The sequence below is a fragment of the Anolis sagrei genome, chromosome 2, assembly GCF_037176765.1.
Source record: "Anolis sagrei isolate rAnoSag1 chromosome 2, rAnoSag1.mat, whole genome shotgun sequence".
In the NCBI taxonomy this organism is placed as follows: domain Eukaryota; kingdom Metazoa; phylum Chordata; class Lepidosauria; order Squamata; family Dactyloidae; genus Anolis; species Anolis sagrei.
The window spans coordinates 160,164,514-160,181,942 of record NC_090022.1 but is presented as its reverse complement, the minus strand read 5'-3'; the positions used below and the strand labels follow the sequence as shown (position 1 = coordinate 160,181,942).

Genomic DNA, 17,429 nt, shown 5'->3' with positions numbered 1-17,429 from the left:
CAGCAGTTCCTACCCAGTTGATGTTAAATTATAAATTTTAAATTGACATTTTATAGGTATGGGTGATTTTAATGTGTGTTTAATGTCACATTTATGTGTTTTACATGTTGTTAGTTTTCATAAGTTAGTTATGACCCCTCTGGTGGCATAGCAGGTTAAACCACTGAGCTGCTGAGCTTGCTGACTAAAAGGTTGCCAGTTTGAATCTGGGGAGCGGGTTGAGCTCCCGCTTTTAGCCCCAGCTTCTGCCAACCTAGCAGTTTGTAAACATGCAAATGTGAGTAGATCAATCGGTACCGCTCTGGTGGGAAGGTAACGGTGCTCCATGCAGTCATGCTGGCCACATGACCTTGGAGGTGTCTATGGACAACGCCGGCTCTTTGGCTTAGAAATGAAGATGGGCATCACCCCTCAGAGTTGGACATGACTAGACTTAATGTCAGAGGAGTCCTTTACCCAGAGGTGGCCCTAGGTAATTTTCAACAGTAAGCAAACAGTATTTTGGTGCCCCCCCCCCCCCAAATAACTGATATATATTTTATGTTCGTCGTGGGAGCTCTGTGTGCCATATTTGATTCAATTCCATCATTGGTGGAGTTCAGAATGCTCTTTGGTTGTAGGTGAACTATACATCCCAGTAACTACAACTCGCATATGTCAAGGTCTATTTTCCCCCAAGAACGCCTCAAGAGTGCCCCTGGGCAAAATCAACTATACTGCAAAGGCTTACTTTGCGTAATGGGTTGAGCCGCCCCTGCCTTTTCCTTTCTTAGTTATCTATTTTATTTTAATTCTATCAATAGAGACAGGTAATAATAAGAATTAATAATAACAATCACAATAATAATGCATTTCACTTCCATGTTGTGTATTCGTGTTACATAGAACACAAAATTCATGCAGTCCTTATGCCAAAATGTGCATTTTGTGTGAGAATGGAAGAGAAATAGAGACTGACAGTGATAAAGAAATACAAGGAGAGAATGGCTATATGAGTCTGGCACTTGGAGTACAAATTCAGAATATAGCTGGGAAATGGTACTGTTATGAGGCTTCAATTCATAACAGTACCATGGTCAGTGGGAAAATTATGGGAACTGTAGTACAGAAATGTAACTTTTCTAAGCTGTTCAGAGTTCTTTGGAGAAATACAGAGATGAACAAGGAGTCCAGAACAGTTACACATGTTTGAGTGAGAGGAGGACACAGGAATGGATTGTAGAAATGGGGAAAGCAATTTAGGGTTTTTCTTTTTGCTAATTAATTTTTATTAAAAGAATATTTTATTACAGGGAAAGTGGGGAAATATTGTGGAGAAGATAGAAAAGTAGGAAATGAGCTACTATGAAAGACGAAGGAGATAAGAAAAAGAGGAAAAAATCATGAAAAAATGACCCAGAAAATAAAGTAATTTAGTTTTAATAGTGGCTTGCATAAAAAGTGGAGAAGGCCATTCTAGTGTGTACAAGAAAAATAAGAAACAGAATAGTTGTTTTGAAATGGAAGCTGTTTAAAAATCTTTGTGCTCCTCTGTGTAGGCTGAACTCAACGAAGTACTTGAGGAGGAGGAAGATGAAGAAAAGGAGACCAAAGATACGCCAGTACCTGTTGTTTCTAAGGTGCACTATCTGTTCCAACATGATTTTATTGCTCTTGATGCTTTGTGAACTAGTTTTCAGTTATTTTTGTTATTTTTGTTGGGAAAGAAAGAACTTTTAGGCAGTTCTATATGACCTCATTAGAAAGCCCCTCTGGGTTGAGTTGTGACAAGGACGTCTATCTCCTACATATGTCACAAACTTAATGCTGTTGGAAATGTGGACAATTTCATCAGAAATGAGGAAACCATGAAAATGAACAAAATCTGGCTACCAGTATTAAAAAATCTCCAAAATTAGGACAGTAAATAAAGAACAACACTCAGAAAACAGGGGAATTCCAGACAGGAAACAATCAGGGCCAGTCAACACATCCCAACAAAGGATTCCTCCAGGTAGGAAACAGTCAGGCTTTGAAGCTGCAAGGCTATTCAATGCTAATCAAGCTGGCCAATTGCAACAGTCACACTTGCTTCAAACAAACAAAATTTTGGCCATGAAACAATGATTTTGGCCATGAAAGCCTTCAACAACTCACTGAATGCTAATAACTGGCATAGAAGAGACACTTGGAAATCTTTGGTCAGCTCTTGCCTTGGCCATGAGCCCACTTGTGTCTTTACACCAGGGAAGGAGATTTTAATGAGTTCTGAACTCTTTCACTTCCATTATGCCCAGTTTCTATGACTGTTGGTCTTGGACCGTTGAAACATTTGAAGGGTCACTGCTGCCTAGCATTTGGTAAAACATCTTTCAGCCTCACCTCAATCATCTGTAATAGGAAGATAGAAGTGTTCTGCTTTTAAATTTGGTTGGTATGAGGCTGTGGTTCTCAGCCTGTGGGTCCCCAGGAGTTTTGGCCTACAATTCCCAGAAATCCCAGCAAGTTTACGAGCTGTTAGGATTTCTGGGAGTTGAAGGCCAAAACATCAGGAAACCCACAGGTTGAGAATCACTGCACTAATAATAATAATAATAATAATAATAATAATAATAATAATCTTTATTTATATCCCTCCCCAATGGGGACTCGGAACGGCTTACATGAGGCCAAGTCCAAACAACAAATTACAATAAAATAAAACCGAAAACGCAAACAATAAACAACAACAACATAATTACATAAAACATATGAAAACATAGCAATATAAAATTACAATAGGCACAATCACAATGACAATGGGCAGGCAACATGTAATGGTTAAAAGAGAGACTGATTACAAACTAATTAAAACTCAGGTGAGATAAGAAATAAACAGATTATTTGCAGAGGAGGGCTCATTATAGTGGTGGTTGTGGCATCAAGCTTTCCCACAAGTGGGGGGCAGAGTAGTTTGGACTCTAGAGTACTCAATAGATGCTTTTGAGTAGCCTTTTAGTTTTCTTTAGAGAGTCCAATTCATGCCCCCCTCCCTCACATGCACATTTAGAATATATTATACGCTAATAACTATTAGTGCTATTTGAAGAACACAGTTTTGACAACAATGTTGATGGCTTCTGTTGGTGCAAAGAGTGCAGGCTCCTTCTATATAAATAAAAATGTAATGTTCGTTTGTGAGATTAACATAACTCAAAAACCACTGGACGAATTGACACCAAATTTGGACACAAGACACCGATTAGGCCAACGAGTGACTTTCACTCATAAAAACACTGAAAAACACAGCAGAAGAGACTTAAAAAGCCAAAAATTAAAAATACATTACAACACATGTGCAAAACCACATATATATACGCAGACACACATATGTACACATATACGCAAATATATACACACACATATACACAGACTGGGCCACAGCAAAGAATGGAAGGGGACAGCTAGTTTTCTTTATAAAATGTATTTACAGTATTTATATACCGCTTTTCTCACTCCTGGGAGGACTCAAAAGCAGTTTATAAAACCAGTCAATACTAACTAGCTGACTTAACAATTTATCAGAGGAGTGGAAAACTATGTGATGGTTAAGAGTCAATCTCTGCCCCTCCCCAGAACCCTTGCGGACCGCACTCCCCCCCCCCCCCCACACACAAATACTTCTGTTTTCCTCCTCAAAATGGCAACAGGAAGTGATATTTTGGGAGATATTTAGGGATTATGTAGCGTTCTGGAGAATTTGAGGGGCCGAGGTGGGGTATTTTTGTATGTCTGCAATTTCTGGAAAAATTGGGGGCAGTATTGTTGAGAAACCTAAGAGGGGCGGAAAAGTATGGTCTAGGGGTCACAGTATAACCATCCCGGGTATATAGTTTGCAGGCAGGTAGTCAGTGATGTAGGAAGTATCTTTTTCTGTGTGTCTTTTTCTATTCTGAGATGTTTGTGTCAAGGCTCAGATGTACAATACAGCCAAGTCATTCTTCTGCAAATCAGCAGTAAGGATTGTCCTTTGTTTTCCTTGAAAAGAAGTGTCTGTTCTCTGCTTTGCCAGGTCAGTGATGCACCAGCTGATTCCAGCAGGACGGAATCCATTTTGGAGGAAAGACTCGCCATGTACAAGGCTGCAATCGCAACTGCAAAGCAAGCTGGAGAAAGCTCTAAAGTGCGCCGGTATGAAAGAGGCCTCAAGGTAAGCTATAACATGTTCATTGGAACATCATTCTGCAAAGTACTTCTGTCAGAACATGTGTTAATACCAGTAATTACTTATTTAAGTGTTTATATTTGATTTGAGGGTGGGTTGTGTGGTGTTAAGAATATCTTGGTATTCCCTTAAAGTAGAGCTTTCCAAACTGTGTGTCACGACACGTTAGTGTGTTTAGCTGCTTCGTGTAGGTGTGTCGCGTAAACATAATGAGAAATGACAAAAATCTTGGAAATGTATGTTATTATTTTTCAAATCATATTTTTTAAAATATCGAATCTTATATACATTCTTATATTCTTATATACATACATAAGCATTAAAAACATTTATCAAAGTATTAAAATACACCATTTAAAACCGTCCTAGTCATCCAATTGGCTTGGTCATCTTTCCCACTGCCGCTTTATTGCCCTGTCCCGAAAGCTTGGTCCCACAGCCAAGTTTTTACCATCCTTCTAAAGGACAGTGGGGAGGGGGCCGACCTGATCTCACCAGGAAGGGAGTTCCATAGCCGGGGAGCAATCACCGAGAAGGCCCTGTCTCTCGTCCCCACCAATCATGCCTGTGACAATGACAGGATGGAAAGCAGGACCTCCCTGGAGGAGCTTAATCTCTACGATGGTTCATAGGGAGAGATGTGTTCGGACAGGTAATTTGGGCCGGGGCCATTTAGGGCTTTATAGGCCAAAGCCAGCACTTTGAATTGTGCCTGGTAGCAAACTGGCAGCCAGTGGAGCTGGCGTAACATGGAAGTTGTGTGCTCCCTGTATGACACTCCAGTTATTAACCTGGCTGCCTCTCGTTGACTATTTGAAGCTTCCGAGCAGACTTCAAAGGCAACCCCATGTAGAGTGTGTTGCAGTAGTCTATCTTAGATGTAACAAGAGTGTGGACCACCTTGGCCAAGTCTGACTTCCCAAGGTATGGGTGCATGAGTACATTGGACAAAAAGTAGGTTATAAAATGTATCCAAAAAATAAGTAAAAAGAAATGTTGTGATATGTTTGTTTTTCCCACAGGTTAAAATTGTATTGCTTTGTAGTAAAAAGAACAAAAAGTGTTGTGTATAGTACTTTAAAGGAGTCCCCGGTGGCACAGTGGGTTAAAGCGCTGAGCTGCTGAGCTTGTTGACCGAAAGGTCGCAGGTTCGATTCCGGGGAGCGGTGTGAGCTTCCGCTGTCAGCCCTAGCTTCTGCCAACCTAGCAGTTCGAAAACATGCAAATGTGAGTAGATCAATAGGTACCGCTCCGGCGGGAAGGTAACGGCGCTCCATGCAGTCATGCCAGCCACATGACCTTGGAAGTGTCTATGGACAACGCCGGCTCTTCGGCTTAGAAATTGAGATGAGCACCACACCCCAGAGTCAGATATGACTGGACTTAATGTCAGGGGACAATCTTTATCTTCACCTTATAGTACTTTAAAGACATATACATTTTATATTATTATTATTATTATTATTATTATTATTATTATTAACTTTATTTGTACCCCGCTAGCATCTCCCGAAGGACTCAATGCAGCTTACAAAGGCCAAGGCCTCAAAACACAACATAACAATACAAAACCTAAAGCAAATTAAAAACAATTAAAGCAATATTAAACAACAAAACAACACGCAATAAAACAATACACCAAAACACAATAAAACTGGGCCGGGCCAGAGTAATGGGTACAGAAATTAAAAGTGCTGATGTGACAGGTGATATTTAAGGCTTATAGGGCAAGTGCAGTGTGTAGTGTGCGGCAATCTTAGTTCTAATAAAGTGCTTATGGGACTTGATATTGGAGATTTCCTATTCTGGGAAGGCACATCGGAACAGCCAGGTCTTCAAGTTCTTTCTGAAGACTGCCAATGTAGGGGCCTGTCTAAGATCTTTGGGGAGGGTGTTTCAGAGTCGGGGGGCCACCACAGAAAAGGCCCTGTCTCGTGTCCCCACCAAACGCGCTTGCGACACAGGCAGATCACGAGCAGAGCCTCTCCAGATAAATGAAGTGAACGCGTGGGTTCGTAAACAGAGATGCGGTCACGCAGGTAGGCTGGTCCCAAACCGTTCAGGGCTTTGTAGGTAAGCACCTGCACCTTAAATTGGGCTCGGAAAATAAACGGCAGCCAGTGGAGCTCCTTGAACAGGAGGGTTGACCTCTCTCTGTAAGGAGCACCAGTTAACATGATACAAACTATTTTAGACTAATCTCATTAAACAGACTACAATCATGAAAGCTTTTTCAAAACCATCTTACGAGCCCGAATACCATAAAGGGACTGGATTCTGTCTAATCTTGGAAGCTATACAGGGTCAGACCTGGTTTCTACTTGAGTGGAGGACAGCCAAGGAATACCAGGTGCTACTTTAGACCATATTTCAGAGGAAAGCAATGACAAATCACCTCTGAATGCTTCTTGCTGAAGAAAAAATTCATTAAATGTATTGCTGCCAGTCAACAGGCAGTTTGTAGATACATATAGAAGTAATGAACTGTACTCTCTCTGGAGCAAGGTGTAGCTTGTATTTTTGAAATGTGCTGTTTCTGTATAAAGCTTCTGCTTGTCCCTATCCCTTAGACGCTGGAAAACCTGTTGACCTCTGCGAGAAAAGGCAAAACGATTGACGAAGATGAAATCCCTCCCCCGGTGGCCACAGGAAAGACCGCACCTTCCCAACAGGCCTCTTCTCCAGAGAGATCCTCCACCTCGGAGCCCTCCACACCAGATCGAAGCATCACTCTGTCCAACCACCTTACTCCAGAAACAACATCTGCATCCCCTCAGCAAACACCCCCTAAATCTCCACCAGCATCTGATCAGACCACCAAATTGCCACCCCCAGTGCTTCCTAAACCAAAGATTTCTCCACCCTCCAGTGTGCCCCTGAGGCCTCCAGACAAACCGCAGGAAAAACCTGCTTCTTTGGCACCTTCTCCTTCAGGTTAGTACTGAAAACCGAAATTTGCCCCTCAAAAAGATGAAAGGGGGGGGGGTACAAACAGCTAAGGAGGATGTCAATCAGCGATACCTTTATTACAATCAACAAACCATAAAGCAATGCAATAGATGTATACGGTGGTCCCTCTTGACCTTGACATTTGGGAGTTGCCGTTGCTGGGATTTATTGTTCACCTACAATCAAAAAGCATTCTGAACCTCACCAACGATAGAGTTGGGCCAAACCTCCCACACAGAACCCCCATATGGGCCACATCAACGCGTGGCAGGGGACGGCTAGTTTAATATATTTTGGGCTTTAAATTATTCTATTTTGAATTGTTCTAAACAGTTCAGATTCATTTTACTGTTGTCAGTTTTTTTGGTTCTTTCTTCCTTTACTTTATACAACCCATAATTGTCATAGTCCCATCTTTATTGAAGATGTGGTTTGATGATACTGCAACCTTATGATATTATTCAAGTTTACAATGCAAGTTCTTACTGTTTTACCTGAAATAAGCACCCCTAATTCTCATTTACTTGATGTATTTCCCCAACGTTTGCATGATATGGTGAGTTGATTTGCAAATGGAGGATATTTCAGGAGCTGTCTATGATAACTTCATTATGTGTATGTTAGTGTTGGTGAGAACACTTTATGGATGTCAGAGCTCTTTGACAAGGTGTGAAACAGCATAACCGGCTTCTCTGTTTCTCTTCAGCTCCCCAAAGCTCCAATACTCAGGACATCCTTCAAGCCAGACAGCGGGCTTACAAGCTGGCAGCACTCCGGGCTAAGCAGGAAGGCAACATTGAAATGGCTACCAAGTATTATCGCATAGCCAAGGTAGGTGCATCCCTACAAGAAGATAGTGGCTCTTTTTCCAAGAGGTGGAGGAAATGATCTTCAACAAATAAGTTATCTTTTTCAGGTCGAAAATCAGAATATTTCCTTCTTATCAGTGATATCACTCTGTAATTACTGCTTTGCCCTCCTTTGTAGTTCATTGACTTAATATATGGAGCAGAAATTAAATCCTGGGATCTTCCATCCTATTCTACACCATACTCCCAAGTTAGTTCATGCACACAGATATACCTGGTTACTGAAATTTTGATTGCTCCCTGTTGAATATGACAATTGAATCCATTTTTAAAATACTATATCTAATGTGAAAGTCCAATATGATGACTGATCTGCAGTGGCATATTCATACAATCTTCTTTTGATGTGTCTAGTTGCTATGGCTAGATAAGAGTTGTGTGGAGCCAGCACTGTATAATGATTTGAGTGTTGGTTTCAGAACTCTTGAAGGCCAGGGTTCAAATCCTCATTCAGCTATGGGTGACTTTCAGCAAGTTGCAATCCCCCTGCTGAAGAAGAAGGCAATGATAAAACTGCTATGAATAAATGCTGCCAAAAGAGACCCATGACTGAGGCCACATCTATGCTTACCACTTCGGTCAGTGTAGAGTCGCATCAGCCCTATCAATTTTATCCACAGTTAATGAGTGCGTTTTATAAATTTGGAATTTTAATTTTGTTATGTAATATTTTATGGATGTCTGCTCATGTTTTTATTGCTTTGATGACTAAGTAATTGTATTTATTTTATGTGCAGTACTTTGGAATGCTTTGTTCACTGCCCCAAGTTCCTTCATGGAGATGGTGGCGAGGTACAAATAAAAATTTGTTGTTATTACTATTTGAAATACAACAAGATTACTACACAGCAAACAAGATCACTCTGCTGGTTGTTGTATTGGGTCACACATCGGACACTTCCCAAGTGTCTAGGACTACGTGATGTTTGTTGTTCATTCGTTCAGTCGTTTCCGATTCTTCGTGACTTCATGGACCAGTCCACGCCAGAGCTCCCTGTCGGTTGTCACCACCCCCAGCTCCTTCAAGATCAATCCGGTCACTTCAAGGATACTATGTAATGTATCGGTGAATAATCCATGCAGATCCCAGTAGGGTGGCCTTTTGCAGCTGACAGATGATAATTTTGTCAGCGCCAATTGTGTTTAAGGGCAGGCCAAGGTCTTTAGGCACTGCACCCAGTATGCCAGTCACCACTGGGACCACCTTTACAGGCTTGTGCCAGAGTCTTTGCAGTTCGATCATTAAATCCTCGTATCATGTCAGCTTTTCTAGTTGTTTCTCTTCAGTCCTGCTGTCACCTGGGATTGCAACATCGACAATACATGGGGCAGATTTGGGGTAAGAAGAGGCAAGGCCATCATACTGTGATTTTATCCCACTCCCAAAGTCGGGAGTGTCTGAATTCTGGCACACGGTTCGTACATGTTGGCCATCATGTGTAGTGACATCAGCCGGGGCAACAGGGCACTCTAGGAAGGGAGGGGAGATTCCTCTTTTCACCCCTCACACTGTCATTGCAGCTGACAGCACTTCATATGGCAGCAGATAGGCATACCCCATATTGAGGCCAGAGACTGCTATGACATGGACAGCATGAGGAGACAGTTACAGTGGCCACCCAATGATGCCAAAACATGTTCATCATTGCTGGGCAGTAGCTGGGCAGTAGTTGGTGGGAGTGTGGGTGTACCATGTAGTCAGTGTAGATCGGGGCAGGGTTGCCATAAATCATTGTTGGCTTGAGGGCACACAACCTCAAATTAGATGGATACTATCCATCTAGCTCAGTGGCTTCCATCCTTTTTATTTACCAGGTACCACTTGACTAGGGACCACTTTGACCAGAGACTAATCTCCAACATTAGTTCTAAAAGGGTTACGAATCAGTTTTTGGTCAACTTTAGATTTGGGGTTATTTGGGGTGCTGATTCAGAAAATTTCATTGGATGGACCACATCAGCTCTAGTTTCTGATACAGGACATATGCTATCCAGTAGTTGCCATCTGTTTCCCCACAGAAAACCATATTCAATAATCTAGAGCTGATGTGGTAATAGTAATCTTTCATGGGTAGTCAGCCTCTCCCCTCCTGACATTCCCGTTGCCTCGGCACTATAAGAGGGTTTCGTGAGAGCAGTCACTCTCATTGCTGCATGGTTTCGAGGCAATGGTGTAGTAATTGTGAAGCCATGGACCTTATTTTCGTTCTTGAGGACCACTGGTGGTCCACGGACCACAGGTTGGGAATTACTGATGTAGCTGTACCTTTTGACCAGCCGTCTTCTTTGGCAGTAACCAAGGAAAGGAATTCTTTTCCTGGAAATTTGCTGAAGAGGAGCAGACAATCAATTGTGGAATGGCACTGGTCCACGTGAGCCACCACTTTGAGCAGCAATGTTCTAGTCATTATAGCCAGCTAGAAAGAAAGGTACAGATGCCAATTCCTAAAGCCAGGAAGGAAAACAATGGTGTAATTTGGGCCTGTGGTTAAGATATTGGTCTTTTCCTCCTGTCAAATAATTCAGCCAATATGGAGAAAGAGTTGTCCAGGAATATACATTTGTTTAAAAGCTTGGGCTCATCTCAGCAGCTTTTTTTTCGTGTCAGGAGCGACTTAAAAAAAATCTCAGAAAAAAGACGGAACTGGAAATGTTGCCTCCAACATCCTCCATTAGCTTTTCTGGCAGGGGATCATGGAAGCTGTAGGATTTAAAGCCGCCGTTGTGACTGCTCTGGTAACATGTTGCTTTCCACATCCTCTGGTCACTTGCTACGAAAGGGTGGCCAGGTTGACAATTACTTGCCATAGTTTTCTATCAGTAATCTTTGGAGAGTTTCAGTTTTTCTTGTTTGCTTGCATTTAGTTATGTTTTACCTGAAAATTTCAGAAACATTAAACTCTAGCTAATGGTTTGTGTTTTTAGACCTTTGATCCAATGCTGGCTTCTGTGGGTAAAGGAGAGACTGTTAATCTCAACAGTCTGCCACCGCCTCCAGGTAAGAAGGAAAATGGGGTTGCATTTTTTTCATCAACCTGGGACTGACCTCCCTGAAATGGTGGCATTTGCACAGCTTCATAAGGAAGTCAGCTGCGTTGGGATTGAGTAAAATAAAGCTAAACACTGTTGCTGATAAATGTGGTAGGCTGCCAACTTACTTTGTCTTCCAGAACAAAACCCATGTCTTCAAGCCCCTGTCTTAAAATAGGGCACAGTAGTCCGATTTGTGGGTAAAACTGCTTGGCATTTATGAATTAACACTCTAGTATGATGTTTCTCTTTATCCCCATATGTGTGTGTACAGACTTGTTCTTTTATGAGCTAAGTATTTGAAAGCTGACATATGTATCAGTACCAAAAATCAGATAACTTCTGTTCCAGCTAGTTACTTTCCCACATGCACAGGGACAGGTGTTCCAATCTTCTAGCTCAAGGATTGGGAATTTATAGCCCTTCAGATGTTGCCAGATTGCAATCCCATTGTCCTTCACTAGAATCATAGAATCAAAGAGTTGGAAGAGACCTCATGGGCCATCCAGTCTAACTCCCTGCCAAGAAGCAGGAATATTGCATTCCAATCACCCCTGACAGATGGCCATCCAGCCTCTGTTTAAAAGCTTCCAAAGAAGGAGCCTCCACCACACTTCGGGGCAGAGAGTTCCACTGCTGAACGGCTCTCACAGTCAGGAAGTTCTTCCTCATGTTCAGATGGAATCTCCTTTCTTGTAGTTTGAAGCCATTGTTCCTTGTCCTAATCTCCATGGAAGCAGAAAACAAGTTCGCTCCCTTCTCCCTATGACTTCCTTGCACATATTTATACATGGCCCTCATCATATCTCCTCTCATCCTTCTCTTCATCAGGCTAAACATGCCCAGCTCTTTAAGCCGCTCCTCATAGGGCTTGTTCTCCAGACCCTTGATCATTTTAGTCGCCCTCCTCTGGACACATTCCAGCTTGTCAATATCTCTCTTGAATTGTGGTGCCCAGAATTGGACACAATATTCCAGGTGTGGTCTAACCAAAGCAGAATAGAGGGGTAGCATTACTTCCCTAGATCTAGACACTATGCTCCTATTGATGCAGGCCAAAATCCCATTGGCTTTTTTTGCTGCCACATCACATTGTTGGCTCATGTTTAACTTGTTGTCCACGAAGACTCCAAGATCTTTTTCACACGTACTGCCCTCGAGCGAGGCGTCCCCCATTTTGTATCTTTGCATTTCGTTTTTCCTGCCAAAGTGGAGTATCTTGCATTTGTCACTGTTGAACTTCATTTTATTGGTTTTGGCCCATCTCTCTAATCTGTCAAGATCGTTTTGAATTCTGCTCCTGTCCTCTGGAGTATTGGCTATCCCTCCCAATTTGAAGTCGTCTGTCAACTTGATGAACTAGAACTATGACTCTTGAGAATAGTATTCAAATCCTCACTCAGCCACGGAAATCTGCTGGATATGTTGGTCAAGTTGCCTTAGGGTCCCCATAAGCCAGAAAGACTTGATGAAACACAAAAGCCATGATTATAATAGTTTATGTAGTGCTCTCCAGATGAGTTGGACTACGGCTCCCATCATTCCCTGCCTGCATAGTCAATGGTAGCTACACACTGTAGGTCTTGCAGGTAGGGAATGAGATGTGGAGAAGGACAAGATAGAGCTTTGATATTGTACAACACCGTTTTGCTGAACCACTGGGATTAATAGGCAATTTCAGTGCAGAAGAGTTGCCAGCTCAACGAAAGCGTTTTTTGTGCTACTGTACTGTCTTTAAATTTTGTTTTTAAATTTTAAATAGTTTAAATGCTGTTATTTTAATCTTAATTGTAACCATATATGTTCTGTTGTATTTTATGATGCCTGGGGAAAATGTGAGATATAAACAAAGTGATAGATGGATGGATTTGGGGCATTTCCCATCATGTTTTCAATCTATCTTCCACAGAACAGCTGACCAAGGAGATGTTGTCCCCAAGTGTGCAACGGCCTCCCATATCGACAACAACACCTCTTGCGCAGGCTATGACTCCTCCAGCATCTGGAGCCTCGAGTCCGGGAGGTAGGAAACCAGAGAGATTTTAGCTCTTACTGTGGCTTATGGCTTCTGCTCCTGTTTCAAGTCTGAGGTGCAGCATGTGTGTTGCTGGCTTCTTCTGCTCCCATGCTTTGTTTGTGGCTGTTCCTGAAAGATGGCAATTTGCATCAGGATACAGATGGATTTTTCAGTCCTTTTTTTTTTAGGCTGAACCCCCCCCCCCCCCCCCCCCACACACACACACAATGGCTTATTCTTGAGTGAAAGTTATTTATTATTTTACTCTGTTATTATTATTTTTATTACAGTTATTTTATCAAAGTATTATTATTATTATTATATTTACATTATTTTACTATATTATTATTATTACATTTATTATTTTACTCTATTATTATTACATGTATTATTTTACTCTATTTTATGATTACATTTATTATTTTACTCTATTATTATTGTTATTATTACATTTTTTATTATTTTACTCTATTATTATTAGAAGGATACGTAAGCACATTTACATTGAAGAAGGTTAGAATAATGGTTTAATCATGGTTGGGCAGTGTTATCTGAAATTACAGTTTTATGTAAATATTCAAAAACACTTAACCTACTGATGCCTCAATTAATGTAATTGTATTGGTATTTATTTTTATTTTGAAATTTACCAGTAGCTTCTGTATTTCCCACCCTCAGCTTATACTCAAGTCAATACACTTTCCCAGTTTTTTGTGGTAAAATTAGGTGCCTCGGCTTCTATTCGCATCATCTTATACTTGAGTATATAGGGGTATATGACAGAGAACAAGATATGAATCATCAGAGAAAGAATGTATGTGCATTATTGCATATATGATCTGGCATGAGCAAAAGCTGCTCAAAGCTTCTTAATCACAGATTACAAAAGGAAAGTGGATTTCTACTTTGCATGTCAAGGAGGAAGAGCTATTATTAGCTTCTTGTTTTCTGTAGGAAGGAGTGTTTAGTCATATGAACCATCTGTTGCAGTCTGAGGCCCCTTCCACACAGCTGAATAAAATCCCACATTTTCTGCTTTGAACTGCAATATATGGCAGTGTGGACTCAAATAACCCAGTTCCAAGCAGGTATTGTGGGATTTTGTGATTTGATACTCTAGATCAGGGGTCCACAAACTAAGGCCTGGGGACCGGATGTGGCCCTCCAAGGTCATTTACCCAGCCCTCGCTCAGGGTCAACCTAAGTCTGAAATGACTTTAAAGCGCACAACAACAACAACAACAATCCTATCTCATCAGCCAAAAGCAGGTCCACATTTCCCACTGAGATACTAATAAGTTTATATTTGTTAAAATTGTTCTTCATTATTGTATTGTTCTAAGTGATTTTTGTACTACAAATAAGATATGTGATATGCATAGGAATTCATTCATGGTTTTTTTTCAAATTATAATCCGGCCCTCCAACAGTTTGAGGAACTGTGACCTGGCCCTCTGTTTAAAAAGTTTGTGGACCCCTGCTCTAGATTATATGGCTGTGTGGAAGGGCCCTGAAATGGAACATCCTACACTTACGTAGCATGCCACCTCAGTAGCTCTAATAACAGTTCGCCCAAAATCTACAACTAATGCTTGAAATACAGAATATGGCATAAGAACATCTTTCTCCATTTATTTTTAAGGATTTCTTGTTCAGTTCAAAAATTATTACACCTTTTGTCAAATATAATATAATATAATTATCCATGCACAGTTCAGTATGTCTTTTGGAGATAATAATAATAATAATAATAATAATAATAATACTTTATTTATACCCCGCCACCATCTCCCCAAAGGGACTCGGAGTGGCTTACATGAGGCCAAGCCCAACAACACATCAATAAAACAACAACAAAAAAGCAAAAACAATACAATTAATATAACTCACATATAAACAGTAACACACAAGGATTTAAAAAACCTATGGCTGGGCCAAATGTAATAGTTTAAAATTTAAAAAAAGATTCTGTGCAAGCCCTGTGTTAACTGTCATCAAGTGGACTTTGGTCCTTTCTGCACAGCTGTATAACATCCATATTGAACTGGATTATCTGGCAGTGTAGACTCAGAAATTCCAGTTCAAAGCAAATATTGTGGATAATCCACCACTGGGGGTTCTATCAATGTACTTTGAATCTCACTTTAGGTTTCCTTCTCAAAACTGTCATTCTGTGGGAAGGGCTTTTACTGGTTATCATTGTGAGAGGGAAGGAGCAGAGAGGCAAGTAAGACAGTGAGGAATTGGCTCATCTTGGCTCCCACAAGGGCTGAACAGAAGTGGTGTGCACCCTCCTGTCTTTTCCCTTTGGAGCGACATTATACGAAAAGTTTTTTCTTCTCCCTATTAGTCAGGAGCAACACTGCCCCCCCCCCCCCCAAGGGCTGGGCAGCTGTAGGATGGTGGTAGATTTTGGATGTTGTACATAGTGTTTCAGAAAAACATGTTACACTCTGTTCAAAAAGAGCCATATGTACGAGTAAGTCATACTCAATCAAATGCATGTAACTAACAGGACTCTGACTTTGTGTTTCCAGATGTGCCCCCACCTCCTCGAGATATGATGGAGGCCCTGCAGCAAAGAATGGAGAGGTACAAGACAGCAGCTGCACAAGCAAAGAGCAAAGGGGATGACAGGAAAGCCAGGATGCATGAGCGGATTGTGAAGGTAAGGTGTGCCAAAGCCTGAAATCCACAATTCCTTTATGGACTTTATTACCAAGTTCCCTACTGAAATGTTATACCTGGCAGGTGCCATGTTATAGTTCATGGTAACCAATCCCACTTAAGTTTTTCCTTTGTGCATTATTTGTTCCCCTATGGAGAGCAGTGCCTGAATCCTAAGTCCCCCTGAAACCACAAAACTCACTGGGGGTGCATCAACACTGTAGAATTAATGCAGTTTGACACCATTTGAACTCCATTGCTTAATGGTATGAAATCATAGAATCATAGAATCATGGAGTTGGAAGAGACCTCATGGGCCACCCAGTCCAAGAAGCAGCCCAACCCCCTTCCAAGAAGCAGGAATATTGCATTCAAAGCATCCCTGACAGATGGCCATCCAGCTTCCAAAGAAGGAGCTTCCACCACACTCTGGGACAGAGAGTTCCACTGCTGAACAGCTCTCACAGTCAGGAAGTTCTTCCTCATATCCAGGTGGAATCTCCTTTCTTGTAGTTTGAAGCCATTGTTCCATGTCCTAGTCTCCAGGGAAGCAGAAAACAAGCTTGCTGCCTCCTACCTGTGATTTCCTCTCACATATTTATACATGGCTGTCATGTCTCCTCTCAGCCTTCTCTTCTTCAGGCTAAACATACCCACACAGCCTGCACAACAGTGGTCACAACCTGTGGGTCCGCAGATGTTTTGGCCTTCAACTCCCAGAAATCCTAACAGCTGACAAACTGGCTGGGATTTCTGGGAGTTGTAGGCCAAAATACCTGGGGACCCACAGGCTGAGAACCACTGTGTACAACCTCATAAAGTTGTTGTGTGGGTGAATGGGAGGAAAGCCACATATGAGATTATTGGAGGACAGATGGGACATACATGTAACTAATGACTCACTAGTCAATATGTATTTATTACTAACCCAATCAAAGTGTTTTCCTAAAGTTTTGTTTACAGAGAACGTATTTTCAAATTGTATTTTTTATTTTCTCTTTTCCCCCCCTCTCCTCATCAGCAATATCAAGATGCCATCAGAGCTCACAAAGCAGGGAAACCTGTGGAGTTTGCTGAGCTGCCTGTTCCCCCTGGTAATTATTTCCCAAGTTCATTTGAGTAACTTGAGGAGTGATTGTTTGGGTTTCCTCAGTACGTTTCCCGATTTCAGTTATCCTATACAGATGCTGTTTGTGAAAATTATGTGGAAATGGGTAAAATTTCTATTTCTATATTTTACACAGATGTGTATATGCTGCAGGTGTGAATTTTTCTTCAGATTAAAAGTTCAAATTCTGTAGATATATCATTATCTTGAAATGTTTGAAATTCTGCACTTTAGATTTTTTTTAATAGAAAAGTTGACTACGTAAAAAAGTGCTCCTATTCATCTCAGTTATCTTAAGACACAGGCCAACTCCTATTTTCTTGTGACAACCATCTTTTGTAAATGGGTTAATCTTTCACTAAAATCCTCATCCATCCATCCATTTACTTTTAGCTTATATCTTCAGAATGTAATAGAAGTGCTGCATTAGGATTTTTTTTGTAGATTAATTGATAGTATGTCATTAATTTTAACACAGACTTTTCTCCAATTTTAAAAAATATTTTCACATTTCCATTATAAAGGTATATAAGTCCCAGTTTATTGCACCTCCAACAATTTTTTTTTAGATTCTTCCTTTTTCTGTAAATAAGTAATTGTTACAAG

The 17,429-nt window shown here is 41.1% G+C and overlaps 1 protein-coding gene across 2 annotated transcripts in view; it reads left to right on the top strand.

The window, feature by feature from the left end:
- CC2D1A (coiled-coil and C2 domain containing 1A) overlaps window positions 1–17,429 on the top strand; it is a 79,075-nt gene that overhangs the window by 15,177 nt on the left and 46,469 nt on the right. For both annotated transcript variants that reach the window (XM_067464004.1, XM_067464005.1), the window contains exons 5-12: window positions 1,539–1,619; window positions 4,031–4,168; window positions 6,754–7,117; window positions 7,839–7,963; window positions 10,927–10,999; window positions 12,941–13,054; window positions 15,586–15,716; window positions 16,737–16,809. In XM_067464004.1, coding sequence (XP_067320105.1) covers window positions 1,539–1,619; window positions 4,031–4,168; window positions 6,754–7,117; window positions 7,839–7,963; window positions 10,927–10,999; window positions 12,941–13,054; window positions 15,586–15,716; window positions 16,737–16,809 — 1,099 coding nt within the window. The remainder of the gene's footprint in view (window positions 1–1,538; window positions 1,620–4,030; window positions 4,169–6,753; window positions 7,118–7,838; window positions 7,964–10,926; window positions 11,000–12,940; window positions 13,055–15,585; window positions 15,717–16,736; window positions 16,810–17,429) is intronic.